The sequence below is a fragment of the Canis aureus genome, chromosome 11, assembly GCF_053574225.1.
Source record: "Canis aureus isolate CA01 chromosome 11, VMU_Caureus_v.1.0, whole genome shotgun sequence".
Lineage (NCBI taxonomy): Eukaryota > Metazoa > Chordata > Mammalia > Carnivora > Canidae > Canis > Canis aureus.
In genome coordinates, this window is record NC_135621.1 from 66,104,233 (window position 1) to 66,127,395 (window position 23,163).

The window sequence follows — 23,163 nt, forward strand, 5'->3', positions numbered from 1 at the left end:
AATCAGCTGCTTCTGAGTTTGGTTTTTGTGAATGTTGTTAGTAGAAGGAAACAAATGGAGATACAATAAAAGATAAGTTTAATCAGAAGTTTTCTGCCCAAGTCTACGATACATTGTTGAAGTTGGAGGGGGAGGTGCAGAATTTCCAAAAGCTGCAGGCCTGCATGAATAGCATCATCTCATTTTTTAAGGAAAAAAAGTAGTGTGATATGTGTATTATATACATATGCATGCAGAAATTATCTGTATAAATACAAGAAAATGTCAGAAAAAATATGCCCAAAACCATTGATGCCAGGTATCTCAAAGAGGTGAAATTAGGAGCAAGAGGCATGAATTTTTACTTTTAGCCTCATAGAGTTTTCAAAAATTGGGATTATGGATGGTTTTTTTAACTTCTTATATGTCTTCGGTGTTTTTCTATAAAGCTGTTTAAAAACAAAGAAGCAGCTCTTAAAATATCTAGTCACAAATACATCTCTTATTTTATGGTCTTACAGAGATGCCTTTATGCCACAAAATGCATTTCTAGGAAGTCAGAATTTAAATCATACTGAAAATGAACTACAATAGTGGCTCCTTACTAAAAGGATCAAATAGAAAACTGGAGTCCCTCTCCTCTGCAATTTCACTTACTTAAAAAAAAAAACAACATTCTCTTTTTCTCTTATACTGCCTTAATATTATTAGATTGTTCATCCATGTCCAACTTCCTTACTTATTATAAAGAGTATTACTCAAAACATGGTAAATCCAAATTATGGATTATTATGCACCTACTAAAAATAAGGAAGTAGATATAGATATTGAAAGATATGTTATACACTGTTAAGTGAAGCAAGTTACAGAACAATATGTACAGAGTAATTCTACTTACTTTTTTTTTTAAGGTTTTATTTATTTATTTATGAAAGACACAGAGAGAGAGAGGCAGAGATACAACACAGGCAGAGTTCGGAGAAGCAGGCTCCATGCAGGGAGCCCGATGTGGGACTTGACCCCAGGACTCCAGGATCACGCCCTGGGCCAAAGGCAGGCGCTAAACCACTGAACCACCCAGGAGTCCCTCCACTTACTTAAAAACAAATGTATATGCATACATAAACACAGAAGAATGTTTGAAAATGCATTGAGGAAGGACATAAATCAAACTGCTGAAAGTGGTTATCATGGAGAGGGGAATGAACTTGGGGTTGGGGGGTACTTTTACTTTTTACTATATACCTGTTTTTATTGTCTGCCAGTTTACAGTGATAAGGAGTCTTTTTAATTATTTTAAATTTTTTATTCTTTATTTGTTTATTTTAAACAGGCTCCACACTCAGCATGAGGCTTGAACTCACAACCCTGAGATCAAGAGTCACATGTTCTGCCAAATGAGCCAGACAGGTGCCCCTAATTATTTTTTATTTTAAAATATTAAAACTGGGAATAAAGATCATCACTGCATCTTTTTTCATTTCCCTTAGTTTGAATTTACCATTTTTAATTGCTCACCTTCACCCAACAGATTTCAAACCCACCAGTATTCTCCTGATTTTCTTTAATTTATCTAAAATCTACCATCTTAATAAAACATTTTGTCTATTCTCTTTGACTAGGAATAGCAGTTGCCCCTGAAACATTCTGCTTCTTCTCTGTAATAAAATGCTAATATAGTTCAAATCTAAAAGGGTATTTCCCAAGGCAGAGTCTGTGAAATATTAATCTTTGAAGATGTTCCAGAAAAGTAAGCTTGGAAATTTTGCATAAACATCACTTCTTAAAGACTGACAAGAGCACTTCCTGAGTTAATTTAAACACACACATACACACACACACCCTTAACATGCAGTCAGAGAAAGAGAGAGAGAATCTTAAGCAGACTCCACGCCCAGCATGGAGCCCAACCTGGAGTTCAATCTCACCACCCTGAGATCATGACCTGAGCCAAAATCAAGAGTCCAGCACACTTAACCAACTGAGCCACCCAGGTGCCCCAATTTTTAAAAGAGAGTATAGTAGGGGATAAAGTTAAAAAGGTAAATAGATTGGGAGGAGTTCAATCTAGCCTTTAAGAGTAGTATGATGCTACAATTTTTAACATTCAATTTACTGGGGGCGCTTGGGTGGCTCAGTCAATTGGGCATCTGCTTTCAGCTCAGGTTCTGATCTCCTGGGATCGAGCCCCACGTGGAGCTTCTCGTTCACAGGGAGCCTGCTTCTCCTTCTCCCTCTGCTGCTCCTCCTACATGTTCTCTCCCTCATGCATTCTCTCTCTCTCTCAAATAAACAAAATCTTTGAAAAGAAATAAAATTCAATTTACTGATTTAATTTTTAGAATGGATAATACATTCATGTACTTCTTTTCTTTTTTTTTAAAGATTTTATTTATTTATTCATGAAAGAGAGAGAGAGAGAGGCAGAGGGAGAAGCAGGCTCCATGCAGGGAGCCCAGTGTAGGACTCGATCCCTGATTTTCAGGATCACGGCCTAAGCCAAAGGCAGGCGCCAAACCACTGAGCCACCCAAGGATCCCCTATTCATGTACTTCTAAAAGAAAACAACAAATTATATGGAGGTAACAGTTAAAAGTCTTGTTCCTAGGGCACTGTTGGTGGTTCAGATGGTTAAGAGCCCAACTTATGATTTCAGCTCAGGTCATGATCTCAGTGTTTTAAGATTGAGCCCCATGTCACACTCTGTGCTCAGTGAGGAGTCTGCTTGAGATTCTCTCACTCCTTCCTCTGTGCCCCCTCCCCATTCTCTCTGTCAAATAAATAAATCTTTAAATAAATATTTTTTATTTATTTGAGAGATAGAGTATGAGTGAGACAGAGAACACAAGCGGGGTGAGGGACAGAGGTAGCAGCAGACTCCCTGCTGAGCAGGGAGCCCAACGTGGGGCTCAATCCCAGGACTCCAGGATTATTAGCTGAAGCAGACGCCCAACAGAGTAAACCACCCAGGCGCTCTATGAATAAATCTTAAAAAAAAAAAAAAAAAAAAAAAGTCTTGTTCCATTTCCTGTATCCCTCCCACCCATGCTCCCTTACCCCTGCCCTGGTTAATCAGTTTTCAGTTTCCTATCTATTCTCCAGAGTTATAGGAGGGTTTTAAGCAGAAGAGTGACCAGTTTGCCTCTAAAAAATCATTTTGGCGACAGTGTGGAAGATAAACTGATGAGGAACAAACATTAGGAAGTGTTTAAGTAGCCTAGAAGAGAGATGAAGTGAGGTGGCTTTGACTAAAGTTATGAGCAAAGGGATGGAAGGCCTCCAGCAGATGTGAGAGAGATTTAGGAGATAAAATCAGTAGGAATAAGAGTTTAGTTAGATGTGTGTGTGGTGGAGGGAGTTAGGTAAAGAAGAAGATAATCTCTAAGATAAACAGGTGACTTCCACATTTCTGGTTTCTATAAGTGGATGGAAGGCAGAGCCATTCACTGAGACTGGAATGGCAAAAGAGGAATAGGTAAGGTGCTCTGAGCTCCATTTTAAAGATACTATGTTTACGAGTGCCTGGCTGGGGGGAATCCCTGGGAGGCTCAGCGGTTTAACGGTTTAACGCCTACCTTCGGCCCAGGGTGTGATCCTCAAGTCCACATCAGGCTCCCTGCATGGAGCCTGCTTCTCCCTCTGCTGTGTCTCTAAATAAATAAAATCTTAAAAAAAATAAAATAAAATAAAAAAAGGAGTGCCTGGCTGGCTCAGTTGGTAGAGCATGTGAACTCTTGATCTCAGTGTTGTGAGTTGAAGCCCCACATGGGGGATAAAGTTTACTTTTAAAAAATTAAAAAATTAATACACACACACACACACACACACACACACACACACACTGTGTTTGAAATATCTTTGAGGTACCCAAGGGGAGACACCAAGTAGGCAGCTAGATTTATGGATTTGGAGCAAAGGGGAAAGGTCTGAGCTCTATAAATCAGCCACTAAAGCTATAGATATAAATCTGATAATTCAGTAGTTCAGAGGAAAGAGGAGAAGGCTTAGAATTGAGGAACTCCAACACTCAAGGACACAGGAAAGGAGTATAGGCCTGAAAAGAAGACCAAGAATGCCAGAAAGGTAGAAAGAAAATTGGAAAAACTAAGTGTAAGGAGAATTAACAGAAAAAAGCACTTCAAGAAAAAGGGAGTGGTGGGACACAAGGATGGCTCAGTCAGTTAACCAACCAACTTGTGATTTTTTGGCTCAGGTCATGATTTCAGGGTCATGATCTCAGGGTTGTGAGACTAAGCCCTGCATCAGGGGTTTAAGATTCTCTCTTCCTCTCCCTCTTCCCCTCTGTCTCTCTCTAAAACAAAACAAAAAACAAGGGAGTAGTCAATAGTGTTAAATCCTCCTTTATATTTAAGATGATGCTCTAAAAAAAAAAAAGTCTATTGCATTTAGTTTTTTGCAAACTTGTGGCAACTGTTTCATCATAATAATCAGGACAAAAGCACAACTGGAGCTGGCTGAATGCTGAGTGAGCAATAAGGAAAAGGAGATGACAAATAGACAATTCTTTTGAGAAATTTGCTTTTGAAGGAAAGGGATAAGACCTGGTAGTGCTAGTGATGATTAAGACTTGTGGTTATTTGTTTAAAAAGAGAAGAGTTGCACTTATTTAAAAGCTAATTGGAAATCTCAGGGATCCCAAATAGCCAAAACAATTTTTAAAAAGAATAAAGTTAGAGGACTCACATTACCTGATTTCAAAACATATTATAAAGCCACAGTAATCTAAATAGTGTGATTCTGCCATAGAGACAGACCTATAGACCATGGAACAGAACAGAGAGCAAAGAAATAAACCCTCACAAACATGGTCAAAGTGATCTTCAACAAGACAGCTGAGACCATTCAAGGGGAAGGGATAGTCAGTTTAACAAATGGTGTGGGAATAACTGGATATCCACATGCAAAAAGAACAAAGGTGGACTCTTACACTATAAACAAAAATACCAAAATGGATTAAAGATCTACACTTAGACACAAAAGTATAAAATTCCTAGAAGAAACCACAGGGAAACAGCTTCATGACATTGGATTTGACAAAGATTTCTTGAATATAATACCAAAAGCAAAGACAACAAAAGCAAAAATAGGCAAATGGAACTACATCAAACTTTAAGATTTTAGTGTATCAAACAACATAATCAAAAGAGTAAAAAGGCAATCCACACAATGGGAGAAAATATTTGCAAATCATACATCTGATAAGGGGTTAACATCCAGAAGAAATTTTTTTAAAGTCCTATAAATCAATAACAAAAAATCTGATAACCCTTAAAAAAAAAAAAAAAGCAAAACACTTGAATAGGCATTTCTCCAAAGATATGGCCAACAAAGCAAAGGAAATGATGTTCAACATCATTCATCATTAGAGAAATGCAAATCAAAACCACAATGAGATATCACCTCGGACCCATTAGGATAGCCACTATAAAACAAACAAACAAACAAAAATAAATAAATAAATAAAACAAGTGCTAGTGAGGATGTAGAGAAATTGAAACCCTGTATACCATGGCTAGGATTGTAAAATGGTACAATTACTATGGAAGACAGTATGGGGTTTCCACAAAAAACTAAAAATAGAACAATCATCTGATTCAACAATCCAACTTTGGTCACATATCCAAAAGGAGTGAAAGCAAGATCTTAAGAGAGATATTTTTACCCCATGTTCATAGCAGCATTATTCACAGTATTCAGGAGAAGGAAGCTACCCAAATGTCCAACAATGGACAAATAGATAAACAAAATGTGGTCTTAAAAAGGAAGGAATTCCTGTCACATGCCACAACATAGAGGAACCATGAGGATATTATGCTGAGTAAAAAAAGCCAGTCACTGAAAGACAAATACTGCATGATTCTACTTATATGAGGTATCTAAAATCATCAAACTCACAGAGGCAGAGTAGAATGGTGGTTGCCAGAGGCTGAGAGGAGGGGTAAAGGGGATTTGTTGTTTAAGGGATATTAGAGTTTCTCAGGGTGAAAAAGTTTTGAAGATTTGTTTCACAACAGTATGAATATATTTAATATTAATGAGCTATATACTTAAAAATGGTTAAGATGGCAAATTTTATGTTATGTTTTAACACAATAAAAATATTTTTTAATTAAAAAAAATGAAGTTGATTCGAAATATCCAGTTGACAGTAAGTTAAAACATAGGTCTGTGCCAGAAACTAAACACTCTCTATATATGTTAACTTACTTACTTCTTATAATAAGCATAAGTTTTTATCTTCACTTTATAGTTAAATAACCTCTGGCACAGAGAGGTGAAGTAGCTTCCCAAGGTCACACAGTTAGTAAAGCCAGTATTTGATACCAGGAAGAATAAAGCAGTTTGTGCTTTCCACTATAATGCTACACATAAAAGAAATGACAATCATGTGGAATGCTGAGAAGGCCAGAGGGCGTGGGATCCAAAGTCTAGGCCAAGGGCTCCCAAACTTTCTCAGTTCACGGCACCCTACAAGTCTCAGGAATCTTACGGTGCACCTAGGCCAAATGTAACTGCAGTTCCATTGAATAAATAGATCCCAACAGCTTAATAAGTATGAATGTCCCAACAACTTAGTAGCCATTTGAAAACATAATAACAGACATTGAAAAAAAATAATTCCAAATAACTACAATTACTTACCAATAGGATGTGTGAACTAATGGAAGTTGGGCCCTATACAACTTCTCAAACCTTGAAATCAGATTGGACACCCTCCTACTTGCTCCTGTTCTTTGTATCTACTTTTTATCACAGCAAATCCTGAAAAGCCAGCTTCATAGAGCTATGACATCCTTAAAAGAAATATAGTGTAAGCTCATGTTGAAACCCTATATTACCTACAGCTACTCGTTTGTGTGGTATCTGACAGAAATCTTGTGTTTTTCTTGAAATTTTTAAATATCCTGCAGGACTCCTGTGAATTCACTGCAGTCCCCAGGATGCCTAACTGCAGAGTTTGAGAGCTGTAGATCTAGGTCAAAGTCATAGAAGCAGAGAGACTGGGCCTCAGGCAGGAGTAGGGTCTGTTATGGCAGAAGGATGCATACAGATATAAGGAGTTTTACTTATTTAGCATGCGGTGGCAACTGCGATCTCACAATTCAACCTAGGCTTCTACTTAGACCAAGGAGACAACCAAATGACAGGTATTTCACTGTGAAGAGCTACTGTGAATATTTTATATATAACACCATTTTATAAGCAGCATAGATATAACTACTTTTCATTTCATAATCATTTAAGTAGTATATCTACTTAATATGAATATACAGTTGTTAGGTTCTCAAATCCAACCTTAGATGCCTGGTTTATAAATGAACTTTTAAACTAATTGGTATATTCCGATTTGTACATCCAATATAAAGTTCTAAATTTGAAACATTTTAGGCATTTGTATAAAATCCCAGTATAAGTATAAATGTAATGCATTAAATGTCTTCTCATTTGTTAGTTACGGTAGTAAAACTACTTTCCCTTTAAAAAGTTGATAAATGTTTGGTATTTCTACATTTCTATTTTGTTAAATATGAAAATCAACGAGACAGATTATTCAGATTTTGAACTCATTTAGCTTTATATATATTTACTATTAACTACAACTGAATATATGAGGGAAATTCATAGTCCTGAACTAGCTCCCATTGGAGCAAAATACCTTGAGGCTTCCAAAACATTATTAGACATGAATGCCAAGGGCGGAGGCAGGGAAATTACAAGTTTCTTTAAAGAAATGCTTTAAAATGAAAAAAATTAATAAAAGAAGAAAGAATCACTTATGAAAAGAACAGGAAGGAAATGTTAATTGATGATACAAAGATGCATTATTATAAGATTGAAAATTTTCTGTGTCATAACCATGTTCCAAAACTGGGTTCACATCTTACTGTATTTTTAAGAATAAATATTTACTGTATCAGTGAATTGTCATAGATCATCAAACTTTGGATTGAGGTAATCAAGATACAATGTAAATTTTCTGTTTTTCCTGGAAAAGAATTAAATTTTTGCCTAAAAAAAAAGAGTACTTATTAAGGCATGATATTAAATTGGCTGGCTGAACATTAAGATTACTCAGGCACAATGTTGTATATGTGCAAATATAGAGATACATGTTCTGATTTTTAATGTAAATCTTTGTGGGTATAATGGTCACGGACATGCAGCACTCAGAGCTCCTTCAGGAGGAATGGAGGCTGGGAACGGTGTCATAGGTGACTGACAAAAGCTACACTTTCTCTGGTGGCCACCAGCCAATATCTGAGCATGGTTGTGTGCTAGCTCAACAGGGGGCTCCTCTAATGAGCAACTTTGGCTCAGGGACTCCCCATTTAGCCTGGCTGAAACTTTCCTAGCACCATTCTGCAGCCCGAGGCCCCTTCGGCCCAATCTTCTTTCATTGCTTCTCCCTTCACAGAGTTCAGACCAGCACCTCAGTCAAAAGGCCCTTCCCACCTACTTTACTCCCTTCCCCCTTCATCTTTCACATCCCCCCCCATAATCTCCTGCATTCCTAGTACATCTTCTATTTAACCTTTATTTATTTTTTTAAGTGATATCCATAAAGAGATCATGCCCAGCATGAGGCTTAAACTCGTGACCCCAAGATCAAGAATCACACGCTCTATTGACTGGAGCCAGCCAGGCACTCCCCAGTATAGCAGCTTGACATCTGCTTCTTAGAAGCACTCTCTGGGCATGTTTAAAAAAGATTTCAGTTAAAGGAATACAGGTATAAATTGTTAAAATATTGAAGAATACCTAGAATTAAAACAACTGTTCACTGTTAATCCTGCCACAACCTCTCATCTCACTTGCAAATGAGACCATTTTTAACTCTTACGGTAGCACCTTCTGGTTCTATGCCCACATTTCTAAGCATGTTTTGTCACTTAGGATTGCATTCAGGTGCATGTAACAGAAACAAACAAACAAAAAAAGGAAATAATTACTTACTAGAACGGGTTTGGTTTTCTTCACAGAACCAGAAATCTGCAGTTAGGCAGTCCATGACAGATAAGACAGGTCCATGATATCACCAGGTACCAGGCACCTACTTTCTATTCCCTCCCTCTTATTAAGTGGCTTCCTGTGAACATTACTCAGTAATTAATTCTCCCTTTTCCATGCATCAGTTATTCCTCTCTCTATTGGATCATTCCCATTAGCATACCAACAAAAATAGATGTTATTTTTCCTATCTAAAAAAGAAGTAAAAACTTTTGACTCCACTTCTCCTTCAAGCTCCTGACCTATTTCTCCATTTTCTTTTGTAACATAACCCCTTCTTATGCTGTTAATTCCTAATTTCTCTACTCCCACTTTCTCTTAAATATATTCTGACCAGGTTCCTGTCCACACCATCTACTGAAATTGCTTTTACCAAGTCACTGATGATCTCCGTGCTATTCCATCCAATGGTCCATCTCAGGCATCTTGCTACTGGCTTCTTATGTTAACAGTAATACTTCACTTTCTTCTTGAAACCTGGTTTCCAGGATAAACACTACCTCCAGTGTGCTCTGGCTATTCTTTAGTCTTCTTGCTCTATCTCTCCCTTTCTCTATCTCCAATCCCCAAATGCCGGAGGATTCCAGGACTCAGCGCTTTAGCTTCCTCTAGTTCTGTATCTACACTCACTCCCTTGGTGATCTTCATCAATCTCTTCGCTTTAATATCCTCTGTGTGGCTGCCTCCCAAATTTATCTCTCCAGTCCAGACTTTTCTCTCAACTATTTGACTTCTCCACTTGAATATCTAATGGCCTTTCAAACACTGATGTCCAAAAATGTCACTTCTAAAAAAAAAAAAGTCACTTCTGAGTCTTCCCCATTTCAGTAAATGGCAATTCCATTCTTATAGCTGTACAGAAATTTTTTCTGTCTACCACATTTGATTCATCAGCAAATTCTGATGGCTCAAAACTCAAAATATACCCCAAATCTGGACACTTCGCACTGCTCAACCACTACCATCCAGTCAAGGCCACCATTATTCACCTGGACCATAACAACAACCCTCCAACCCATCTCCCTGATCTCATCTTCGTTCTCTTCAATTTGTTCCTATCATAATACTCAATTGAAAAGTGAACTAGAACAAGTTACTCCTCTGCTCAAAACTTTTCAAGGGTCTTCCACCTCGCTTGGAATAAAAGCCAAGTCCTATCAAAGGCCTAGAAAGTCCTATATAACTAGTGTCTACTTTCCTCTCTGATTTCAATTCCTGCTACTCTTCTTACTCATTCCACTCTAGTCACATTGACTCTTTCCTGTTCTTCAAACGTGTCAGGCATACTCCCATCTCAGGCCTTTTGTATCTGCTATTCCCTCTACTTGGAACCCTCTCCTCAAGATATCTTCCATTGCTAACTCCTTCATGTCTTAATCATGAGATATTTCAGTAAGGCCTTTACTGGTCAGGCCCATCATGTACCCCCCCTCCACACACACACATAACTCCCTATCTTTCCTGCTTTTCTTTTCTTTTTTTTTTTTTAAGATTTTATTTATTTATTCATGGAAGACACCGAAAGAGAGAGAGAGAGAGAGAGAGAGAGAGGCAGAGACATAGGCAGAGGGAGAAGCAGGCTTCTTGCAAGGAGCCTGATACGGGACTCGATCCTGTGTCTCCAGAATCACATCCTGGGCTGAAGGCGGTGCTAAACCGCTGAGCCACCCAGGCTGCCCCCTTGCTTTGCTTTTCTTTAACGGTTTTCATTTTCTTACATACTCTAAATTTCACTTATCAACATTTTCAAGGATATCTCCCAATTGAAATGTAAACCACAGGAGAACAGGAATATTGGTCATTTTTGTCTATTTTGTTCACTGGTATCCCCAGCATTGAGAATACTATCTGGCATATAGTAGACATGAAATATATATATGCCTCGAGTGAAAAAATGGTCAAAGGCAGGCCTCTGCCCCTCAGGCATATCTCAGATCCAGACTAGAGGAAAGCAAAAAGCAGAAACTAAAAAGGCACATCCAGGTGAGTCTGGTTCCTTTAATAAGCTTTCTTGTAAGTCCTACCAGTGACTTGTGGCCAGAGCTACTTCATTTGGCCACCTCTAGCTTCATAAGGGAACAGGGTAACTGGTCACATTGCCACTGGGAACGTCAGGGTCTGTTCATAAAGAAAAATGGATATTGAGCAAGCAACTAGCAATGTCTTCCATATGTTATTTCTTTATTACTTATTGATTTTCTATTATCATGAATCAATATTTTTCTTATATCATTTATATTATTTTTTTAAGTTCTACTATATCAGATATTAGATTTATCAGTTCCTTTCCTTCCCTTCCTCCAACATTCCTAGCAGAACCTTCTGTCTCTTGCCCCGATTTGGATTAGTTGCTCTCTACGCCTAAGGCATAGTTATCATCCTAAGATTTCTCTTCACTTCTTTCTTATGTAAGAGCTTCCATTTTCTGAATCCTAAAAAATCTTGTTTCTTGGTTTATTCTATTGCTTTAGGGTAGCACATCTTCCAATAACTTCCTGAGAAAAGTGCCTGACAGGTAAATTTTTTTGAGAGCTAACAAGTCTGAAAATGTCCCTGCTTGAGTAACAATTTAGAATTCTACATATAGAATTCTAGGCTAAAAATCACTTCCCTTCAGAATTGTGAAGGGATCACTGTCTTCTCTTTGTTTTGCTATTGGGAAGTCTGACTCCCATTCCTCTGTATGTGTCTTATTTTCTTTTCTACTCTGAAAGCTTTTTGGATCTTCTATCTTTTGGTTTTCTAAAATTCACAAGACAAGCCTTTGTATTGATCTTTTTTCAGTCATGTTTTCTTTTTTTTTCCACACTAGAAAACAAGTACCCTCCAGTTCTGGGAATTTTTCTTTTATTATTTTTTTGTTTCTCCCTCTTGTTTCCTATTACTTTTTAGATATTAACCCTCTGACCTAATACTCTAATTTCTTTATCTCCTATTGCCTATTGTTTACTAATATGTCCTTTTGTCATTCTGTTCTGCAATACAGGGATATTTCAACTTTCTCTTTCAATTCTTCTATTAATTTTTCTATTTATGCTGTCATGCTTTTAATTCCCAAGAGCCCCTGCCCTTTTCCCAAGTATTCCATTTTTTAAAATAGTTTCTTAGTCTTGTTTCAAAGATGCAACATTTGCTCTTACATCTCTATGGGAATTAATTTTAAATCCCTGAATTTAATTCTGTTTATTGCACTGTTCCTGATTCTTTATCTTTAGTTTTTTAAACTCACACACAGATCTTGGATTTACAGATGGAGAATTTCTTCAAAAGTATCATAACCTCTAGCTTTCTGGTTATATTTTAAAGTATGTTTCTTTAAAATTTGATTGGAAAAAATAAAAAATAAATAAAATTTCAAAAATTAATTGGAAGCTTGTTATGGTAGACTTATTAACTCATAGCTCCACTATAAGGATATTGGTTAGCACATCTACCCTTTCAAAGGAAACTACCAAATATCAGTATCTATCGCCTTTGCTCTGGGTCAACAGGTGGGGGAGGGGTATGATCTATTTTTTTTTAGAGAAGGATCTCTTGGGCAGCCCGGGTGGCAGAGGTTTAGCACTGCCTTCAGCCCAGGGTGTGATCCTGGAGACCCAGAATCGAGTCCCACATCAGATTCCCTGCATGGAGCCTGTTTTCTCTCTCTCTCTCTCTCTCTCTCTCTCTCTCTCTTTCTCTCTCTCTCTCTCTCTCTCTCTCTCATGAATAAATAATAAAATCTTAAAAAAAAAAAAAAAAGAGAAGGATCCCTTAAACAGGTTATACAGAGCCATATACCTCATGCCAGAGAGGGGAAAGCTGGGGAAAAGCTCACCATTCCAGATACAGACTCTCACTTATTCCCCTTATTCTCAGTCTAGCCACCTCCCTTCTACTGTGTTTTGTGTTTAGGATCATCAAGTCCAGAAACCCTCTGGGTTGGTGTTTTCAGAAAATAATTATCCTATTTCATTTGTTCTTTATACAAACTGCCTCTAGTTTTCCTGTTTTATCCTACATCTTATGCCAGACTAATCTCTATGCCTTCTATCTAAACTCTTACTATCTTTTCACTAAACTTTACTATCTTTTTACTTGGTATTCTACAACTTAGTACTCATTAGTGTCTTAGTGATTTTGTGTATCTATATTCCTTGACTAGGTTATACTAGGGACTCAGCCCACATTTTACACTTCCTTAGTGCATCCCATAATGGTGGCACTCAATAAATACAGCGTGATAAGTTTTATAGAAGTAATATGCTGTTTCTAATAGTTGTAACTTAAGGTCATGGTTTGTTAATTATGATTTTATGAGAAAAGCAAACTGATTTCCAAACTGATTTCCAATTTGATGAAAGGAAAGATCAGGTAATGATGTATCAATTCTACAACTGAGGAAAGTATGATACACTGAGTTCCATAAACTCACAATTTATCTGTAACAGGCTTAGAAAAAAAATTTATATTTTTACATAGCATGTCAAGTAATTCATTACAAGAACTAAAAAAGAAAACTATCTCTTCTTGACATTAAAAAAAAAAAGATTTATTTATTTTAGAAAGAGAAAGCATGAGCAGCGGGAGGGGCAGAGGAAGAGGGAGTGAGAGAATCCTCCGACTTCTCACTGAGTACAGAGCCGGATGCAGGGCTTAATCTCAGGACCCTAAAATCACAACCTGAGCAGAAACCAACAGTCAGCCACTTAATCAACTGTGCCACCCAGGCATTCCACTGGCATTTTAAAATTGTACCTGGAAATGTGGAACTGTTATAGAAAGAAACAGGGGTACAGCTAACATTATCATATACTTTTGTGGTTGACTGTACATATACGATTCAGATTATTTAATCTAAAATCAACAAAAAATAAATAAATAAATAAATAAATAAAATCAACATATGTAAAAAATATAAATAAATAAAAAATAAAATAAAATAAATAAATAAAAATAAAATCAACATATGTGAGGTTACATCTATTTTAATAACACTGCTTTTAAATAATTATGCAATAACCTGTAAAATGAATGTGACTTAAAGCACAATAAATTAAGGAATTTAAAAATTCCACCATGGTGGTATACAATTTAATAGTCTCCTAATGCTGAAACTATTATTCCTCTTGTAAAATATTTATAAAATGAGTAGTTTGTAAAAAGGTTTAACAAATTCAAAGTGGAAATTATTAAATACTTTCTTAAAATAATTTTAGGAGAACAAAAAAATATGTGATAGCTACTTTAACTAAAACTCTAAATTATATTTCATACTTTTAATACATTTCAAATTAGGAATAGGCACAGTTTGAGGGCACCTGCATGGCTCAGTGGTTGTGTATCTGCCTTTGGCTCAGGTCGTGATCCCAGGTCCTAAAATCTGCTTCTCCTTCTGCCTATGTCTCTGCCTCTCTTTCTGTCTCTCTCATGAATAAACAAATAAAATCTTAAGGGAAAAAAAAAAAAAAGGAAGAGGCACAGTCTGAAAAGCCAACTTTAAAAAACAGTTTTCATACAGAACATATGCACAGGTAAGTTTTGATTTATAAACTTTTGTTTTTTTTTTTTTTTTTTAAAGATTGTATTTATTTATTCATGATAGTCACAGAGATAGAGAGGCAGAGACACAGGCAGAGAGAGAAGCGGGCTCTATGCAGGGAGCCCGATGTGGGATTCGATCCCGGGTCTCCAGGATCACGCCCTGGGCCAAAGGCAGGCGCCAAACCGCTGCGCCACCCAGGGATCCCTGATTTATAAACTTTTGAATTTGCAAGTGGAAGGAATTATTTTTAAATGGTACGATTTATAGTTCATTGGATCAACAACATGAACTAAGTGTTGGTTATGATGACAACTTATAAAAATCTCATTATTCAACAAAGGTAAAAATCCAAGCTCAAAATGTATCTCCTGAAGTATTGGTATTGTCTTGCTAATTCTTAAAAAACTGGACCTTTTGAAGAAATGAGGATCCCTTAAAAAGAAGACAACTAGGAAAAAGTCTGTAAGTCTTAAATCTGCCATTTTGGAGTGTGGGGTAAAAGATTTACATTGGTTAAGGAGTGGCCACAATCAAAGAGTGAGAGTTCAGTTATATTAGCACCAAGGTACTGAGGAACTTTAATTCACTCCCTTTTTTAAGAGTATCTTGTGGTCAGTAGTTGCCATTTTAGGGCTAAATATATGGGGGAAAACCACCAATAGAAATTTAAGCCCATGCTATGTTTGGAGTTACCACACTGGATGGTGCACAATAGGAGGGCCCTTGAGTAGTTGAGGAATACTTAATTTGCAACTAACAAATAAGGTTAAAGAGATCCTTTTAAAAATTTAGCTTGAGCATCAAATTTTTAATTTACTGTAATATTAGAGATTTTTAGGATAACACATATTACACACATATTTATAGAAGACTTAGTTCACTGTATTGTTTAGAAATTGAGAAAATGGATAAATAATGTTAGGAGGTCTCTCATAGGCCTTTAAGATGTGGGTACTAGCACTGAGGAGGGCATTTGATGGGATGAACAGAGTGTTATACTATATGCTGGCAAATCAAACTTCAATTAAAAAAGAGAGAGAGAGAGAAGAAATCCGAGAGGGAGACAAACCATAAGAGAGTTTTAACTTTGGGAAACAAACAGGGTTGCTGAAGGGGAGGGGGGTGGGGGGAACGGAGTAACTAGCTGTTGGTCATTAAGGAAGGCTTGTGATATGATGATCACTGGGTGTTATATGCAACTGATGAATTATTTAAAACTATAATGTAATGATATAATGATGTATTATATGTAATGATGTTTTATATGTTGGCTAATTGATTTTATTTTATTTTTTTTAAAGATTTTATTTATTTATTCATAGAGACACAGAGAGAGAGAGAGAGAGGCAGAGACACAGGCAGAGGGAGAAGCAGGCTCCATGCAGGGAGCCCGACGTGGGACTCGATCCCAGGTCTCCAGGATCACACCCCAGGCTGCAAGCGGTGCTCAACCGCTAAGCCACCAGGGTTGCCTGGCTAATTGATTTTAAATAAAATTTTCTCAAAATAAAAACATGTGGGGGACTAATCAGGATGATCAGGTGGAGGGCAAGTTATCTTATTAAAATAATAATCACATCAAGAATATGCTGGTAGTAAAAGGGCTATTTTAGGAATAATTTATCAATCATACAAATGAAGCACACAAATATGACAGACCGTAAAGAAAGATAAATTTCATCGGAAATATTAAAAGTGATGCTGGTACAACAGCCTGAGAAACCACTATTGTCAGTTTGCTATAAATTATAGAAGTAATTTTATATATATTCTATCATGCAAATTTCTTTTCTCCATTGAATTAATAGTGAAAGACATCCTTTGCCTTATTCTCCCTTCATACAGATACATACAAACTTGCTTAAAAATCAAAAGGTAATAATGTCTATTTAAAAAGGATTGCCTATTGGGATGCTTCACTGCATATTTTAAGATGCCTGACATGTTCCAACTTACCCTGTGTGATGGTAAGGGTGGAGGCCACAAGACAGACCTCTTACTACGGGTAGTAGGCTTGCCCTCCAGTCAAATAATTTCGAGCCTGCTTTTAAGGTGAGTAATGGCATTGAGAAGTACAATCTGAGCTGTACTAAGTTTAAAACTTCCTGGAGCATATTTTGTATTTAAGTTTAATGTTTGATTAAAGCTTTAATGAAAACAAATTATGAATTTTTAAATAATCTCATCCTTTTGAATAGAATCCTAAGTCAAATTTAGAAAGTATTATGGTTCTAAAAATATTAATTCAGCCTTGCAGATAGTCCCTGGAAAAAAATAATTTCTGCCACTTGAGGAAGTAACTAGTTAGTTACCTTTCATGAGTAAAAGCAGACTAGATTAAACAAAAACTGAGGAAAAATTAGAGTCCATTAAAATGATAGTCTAAAAAAATAAAAATAAAAATAAAAGGATAGTCTATGTTCCAATATTCAATTATGTTCATAATAACTACAAATTCAATGTATATTTATGGTTAAAGCCATGGGCCTAAACTTCAAACAATAATAGTTAGACCTAAAATAAATCATATTATAAAAAAGAATTTAAATTAATATAGGATTATTAATTTCATAAAACAGTTGTAATTATTAGTCCTAATGTAACTTCAATTACATGTATGAGTAGAATATGACTAGTGATTCTTTTAATCACAAACAAGTAAGGCAACTAGTATTTCTTAAGCTTATAAACAAAGCTAAGGCATTTGTCCATTATTTTCTGATCAATGGTCCCTAAATATTATGTCTTATTATTAAATCTAGACCCATTCAACACGTAGCTCATGTTGTCTAGGTCCTAACTGTGCTGTCTAACAGAATTTTCTAAGATGGAAATGTTCTGTATCTATATTGTCCACATGACAACATGTGGCTACTGAGCACTTAAAATGTAGGTAGTGCAACTGAGGAACTGAATTTTTAACTTTATTTAATTAGTTTAAATTTATTTTTAAATAGCCACAGGTGACTGGTGGCTATGGCATTAAACAGCATAACTTAGAGGGTTCAAAGAATATGAGCAAATGTCTTGTTATGTTAGGTCTAACTATAGTCCGCTTGTTGATTTCCATAAGCATGGTATTTACAAATGCTTACTCAAAGTAATATGCCAAAAAACCTTTTGTCCTGTGGTTTTATCTTCACTCGAAAATATGATTAAATCTATTCCAGGAAACATCCAATCAACATTCAAACAAATCTGAACAAAAAATACCGTCTGAAAAGACTTTTATTAGCTGACATATTAGCTGATGCTAGTTCATACTGTCAGCACAACTATACTGATTAATGAGGCAGCCTGGTGGCCTCTGTCAATCTGTCTAATGTTGGTTCTAGAATGACTAGAATTCAAACTCTGAAATATCCACTCCTAAAAAGTTTTTGTCCATTATCTATCATAACACAAGAATACCAATTACTGCATAGTTTTCAGCTCCATTGGTTAAACACTGCAAAAGTATGCCAAACCATTTTACCCGACAGACATATTTGTTCTTCCATTTGCTCAGCACACAGTGACTGTTTTGCATCAATTCCTGAAGGAAACAGAAAAAGAGAGAGTGCAGTTGGCTATATACATTGTTGTTATCAGTTAGAGTGCTTCTGATTTGCAAGCACCAAGAAAAAAAAAAAAAAAAAGATCAGCATGCCACACAAAGATGCAACTGTTTTGGAACTCCTCACTAGACAAAAGCAAAGCTATCATCACCAGGAGAGCTGATCCTTTATGAAAATTAAAACTGTTGAAAGATGTTTTAAAACAGATTTGTTTGTTGCCATTTTTGAAACTTTTGGAAAGATACCTCCAACTCCTTGAGTGAGTCTCGAAGTTTTTCTGGGCGTCTATTTTTGAGTGTCCACGGATAATCTCGTGCTGGCAAATGAAACATGTATTACAGTTAGTTAAACATGATTTAAAAAGGAAACTCTGCTTAGCAGTGTGCCTTAGGAGGATTAAAATAAAACACCTCCTTAATTGAGAGGAAGTGGGCTTCATTTCCATCATCAAATAACAGCCTTTTGAAAGGCTCTGTCATAGGAACAGGATTTTTACCACAAAACAACCTCGGTGATCATAATTTTATGAGGACAACCGATACGGCTCAGAGAATCCCTGGGAAAGTTTCCTAGTCCTGGAAATCTAGTACCTAATTGTAAATGACCAAACTCTTTACCAGAGAAGTAACTTTTTCATACAAATAATTAAAAGGTTCAATCCAAAAGAAATTCCAAATTCTGTAAGTAACCCTCTCCAACCTGAAAATTCCTGAGTGAATGGATATACCGAGGAAAGAAATAAAACACAAAATATGATGCATAGAATATAAATTTAAAAGTAAGCATCACCTATTAAAACTTTTTTATCTAAAATGATCCTCTTGGGCAGCCTGGGTGGCTCAGCGGTTTAGTGCTGCCTTCAGCCCAGGGCATGATCCTGGGGTCCTGGGATCGAGTTCTTCATCAGGCTCCCTGGATGGAGCCTGCTTCTCCCTCTGCCTGTGCCTCTGCCTTTCTCTCTCTCTCTCTCTCTCTGTGTCTCTCATGAATAAATAAATAAAATCTTTAAAAATGAATAAATAAATAAATAAATAAAATGATCCTCTTTAAAATGTATATGATTCAATAATGATAAGCCTTTCTTTTGTTTTAAATGCCCTTAAATAAAAGATAAAATTATTCAGTAGACTCAATGTTAGCCTAAGACAAACTAAAAATAGTTTTATTAAAAGAACAAAATGTTAAATTCATTATAATGATATCTATTTCATCAAGAAAATGAATTCATTTTTTAATTCTCCTAAAAAATATTTCTAAATAAGAGCTGTATGTATGCATTTATGTTCTGTGTATGTACTCATATAATATACAGTATATACAGACATTTAAACTTTACAATAGAATTACTATATATCTTATTTCAGCAAATTAATTTCATTCTATAAACCTAGTGTACGTGTTGAGCGTATGTGCAAAGTTTTAAATTTATACTGCAGTTACTAATGCAGCATTTAAAAAAATTAAATGTGAGCTCACCCACTTAAAACAAGGGAACAGGGGATCCCTGGGTGGCACAGCGGTTTAGCGCCTGCCTTTGGCCCAGGGCGCGATCCTGGAGACCCGGGATCTAGTCCCACATCGGGCTCCCGGCACATGGAGCCTGCTTCTCCCTCTGCCTATGTCTCTGCCTCTCTCTCTCTCTCTCTCTCTCTCTGTGTGACTATCATAAATAAATAAAAATTTTAAAAAATAAAAATAAATAAATAAATAAAATAAATAAATAAATAAAACAAGGGAACAGGTAGGACTTTCAGCTCTACCTGTATTCCAAATAAAACTTAAATTATATTTAATTTCAAGTCATTAAAACCACCTTTCATTGTAGCTGTATTATATATATATATATATATATATATATATATATATATATATATATACTTATACACCTGAGAAAAGACTATAAAGAATAAAGTGCTAATAATGCTATTCATTACAAATTTTCTTTTTTAACAAATTTTATTTTCTTTGAATGGGTAAAACATTAACAATTTAGGCATGGCATATAACAAAATGTTATCAGAATTTAAGTCTGATACATTTCTTTTAAATACATAAGTGACATAAATATGGTTCATCAAGAAAGTTTATGTTCACACAGGTATCTCTCTTATCAAAACTGGATAGAGATTTCTTTTTTTTTAAAGATTTTATTTATTTGATTAATGAGAGACACACAGAGAGGCAGACACAGGCAGAGGGAAAAGCAGGCTCCATGCAAGGAGCCCAATGTGGGACTCGATCCTGGGACTCCGAGATCACACCCTGAGCCAAAGCCAGACGCTCAACCTCTAAGCCACCCACGTGTCCCAAAACTGGATAGAGATTTTAATGGTCTAAATTAGAAATGACTAACAAATGTAATTCTCACTCATGTTTATAGACCTAAACAATGGAAATTTAGAATTATAAGAAATTTGGAAGGAAAAACATTTCCTATTTGTGCAGAAAGCTTAAAATATTTTTAAGACCTAATCTTCAGGGATTATTAAAGTTCCAGTTTTATAATAATTCCAAAAAAGTAAAAATAAGCTTACATTCTGCCAGCTTCTGCTTTTCTTCTATGTTACCATGCTCTGTCAGTGATACTGTAGCAGGAGAGAGAAGGAAAGAAGAAAAATAACTGGAAATTATTTTAATTAAAATACTTTGTATTTTTAAATATGCATATATAATGTGTATTATGCACATTGTTGAGATTAATAAATTATGCTAAATTTTTTTAAAGGCAGTTGGAAGAAAACGTCATAATGTGGATGTTTTCATTTCCTAGAAGTATTTCCTAAATTTGTAGTGAAAGGGCTTACACGGCACAACAGGTGGGCCAATATCCTGAGCTCACAATCTCTTCAGATAGGGAAGAGAACTGCAACCGAGTCCAGAACAGAAGTTACTTCAGTCTGTCATCAGAACCATGAAGTTAGCCTATTAGCCACCAAGCTACACACACAGGATGCCCACACAAGCCCCACTTCAACAAAGACCAAAACAGGAAGTAACTAGCTAGAAAGACCTTTTGGCCCATCATGAAACTTCTGGGATTAACAGGATTAATCAGATAAAGAAAATTGATCATTCACTCAGAAATGCCTATTTCAGATATCAGGTGAGGATCCGGGAGGCCAGCAACAGTGGGACCCACGCATTAACAATGCCCTCTACTGGAACACTGATAGATAAACGTGAACAGACTGTCCAGTTATCAGTTGGATCGGCAGTAAAATGAAAATTTTCATGTTCTTCTATAGCATTTTCTCAATATTGCTTTATTTTATATAGAACAGCTATCAACCTCAGCATTTTTCTAAAGAACTGAAGTGACTTTTTTTTTTAATTTTAGAATTTATCTAAAGGTCATGCAAAGAGTTTTTAATGGTCAGTATTTTATAGTTTAGAATATTTCATTTATAAAAATTAGTTTAGTAGGATACTTAACCTGGTGGGTCTTTCTTGTCGTAATACTGGTAGATCCCAATGTCTCTATCTATGGAAAAGAAGAATTAACATTAGATTATGGTAAAAAGTTTATTATGTGGCAGGACTGGGGTGGGGTAGGCAAGGAGGACAGAAACAATCTTTTTGAATAAATAAGATAGTTCAAGAGTATCTGGACATGAGTTCATCTATTCTAGGGATATGCAGGAACTGGAAGTTTTATCAATCTAATTTAAAAAGATTTATACAAAACTAGAAGAGCATGAGGAAAGAAGTAGTAAAAAAAAAACAAAACTGAAATCAAGGAAGACCAACTTTTCTCTTTCACACTTCCTCTGATATTTTTCACAGGGTGCTACCAAAAGGAACTGCCACTAAGCAATGCCAAATGAAATTAGAGGATGGAAAAAAAAAATGCCCTAACTGTTGGATTCTGAGCTGTTGTTTTCTTGTCTCTACTTTAGCTTAAATCTAATATGGTGCTTGGGGGAAATTTGCAGGAGAAAAAGAAAAAACTAGAGGAAAGTATGGTTAAGTTATCTGAAGCTTGTTTAGATGCAAAAAACCTTCCAAACTCATTCAAGGTGCTATCCTGGGGCCATAGAAGCAAAGCAAGGCTTACTAGATTTTGAGAGAACCAAGGACTCTGTCCTTGCAATTGAATTACAGCAAAACCAAATAATTGTGTCCATTTTATTCCTAGCTGTAAATAGTGAAATATTTTTCTCTTTGAAGTAACATTTATTTCCCTCCTTGCAAAATAATTCTAGTTACTAACAAAAGGATACAACAGTTTCTAAAGAAGTGGAAGCAGTACAGGCTGCCCCCTAGTGACTGACTGCTCCAAACTTTCTCAAACTGAATGACGAAACTTCAAACAAATGTATTACAGTTGTAATTTTTATTTTTTTAAGATTATCTAAGTAATCCTGCACCTAACATAAGGCCCAAACTCACAACCCCAAAATCAAGAGTCACATGCTCCACCAACTGAGCCAGCCAGGCACCCCAATACAATTAACTTTTAGTTTTTAAAAATAGTAAATCCTATGTACTTATTAAAACTCCATTCTACTCATCATGCCATTAATTGGGACATACAATTTTTTTTAAGGTTTCATTTATAAGTAATCTCTACACCTAACATGGGGCTCCAACATACAACCCCCCAGGTCAAGAGTCACGTGCTCTACTAACTGAGCCAGCCAAACATCCTAGGACATATCATTTTAAAGAATATAATCTCTTTCTATTGGTTAGATTATAAATATCTGGGCAGCCCTGGTAACTCAGCGGTTTAGCGCTGCCTTCAGCCCAGAGTGTGATCCTGGAGACCGGGGATCAGGTCCCACATTGGGCTCCCTGCATGGGGCCTGCTTCTCCCTCTGCCTGTGTCTCTGCCTCTCTCTTTGTCTCTGTGTCTGTCATGAATAAATACATAAAAATCTTAAAAAATAATAAAATTACATTTAAAAACTAAAAATATTTAATAAGGGGTGACTGGAAAAGGTCATAAGTAGGGCTCCTAAAATACCAATAATATTTTATTTCTTGGGTGATGATTTTATGGGTATGTTCATTTTTTGATAGTTCAAAACATATCTTTATGATCTTTATCCTTTTCACATATGCTCTACTTCA

The 23,163-nt window shown here is 36.0% G+C and overlaps 1 protein-coding gene across 12 annotated transcripts in view; it reads right to left on the reverse strand.

The window, feature by feature from the left end:
- WDPCP (WD repeat containing planar cell polarity effector) overlaps nucleotides 1–23,163 on the reverse strand; it is a 426,161-nt gene that overhangs the window by 293,304 nt on the left and 109,694 nt on the right. For 10 of the 12 annotated variants that reach the window (XM_077915604.1, XM_077915602.1, XM_077915603.1 and 7 more), the window contains 4 exons: nucleotides 21,524–21,571; nucleotides 20,625–20,675; nucleotides 18,336–18,406; nucleotides 17,952–18,068 (listed from right to left, as the gene is read on the reverse strand). In XM_077915604.1, coding sequence (XP_077771730.1) covers nucleotides 17,952–18,068; nucleotides 18,336–18,406; nucleotides 20,625–20,675; nucleotides 21,524–21,571 — 287 coding nt within the window. The remainder of the gene's footprint in view (nucleotides 1–17,951; nucleotides 18,069–18,335; nucleotides 18,407–20,624; nucleotides 20,676–21,523; nucleotides 21,572–23,163) is intronic. The other 2 variants (XM_077915600.1, XM_077915606.1) reach the window with 1 other exon arrangement.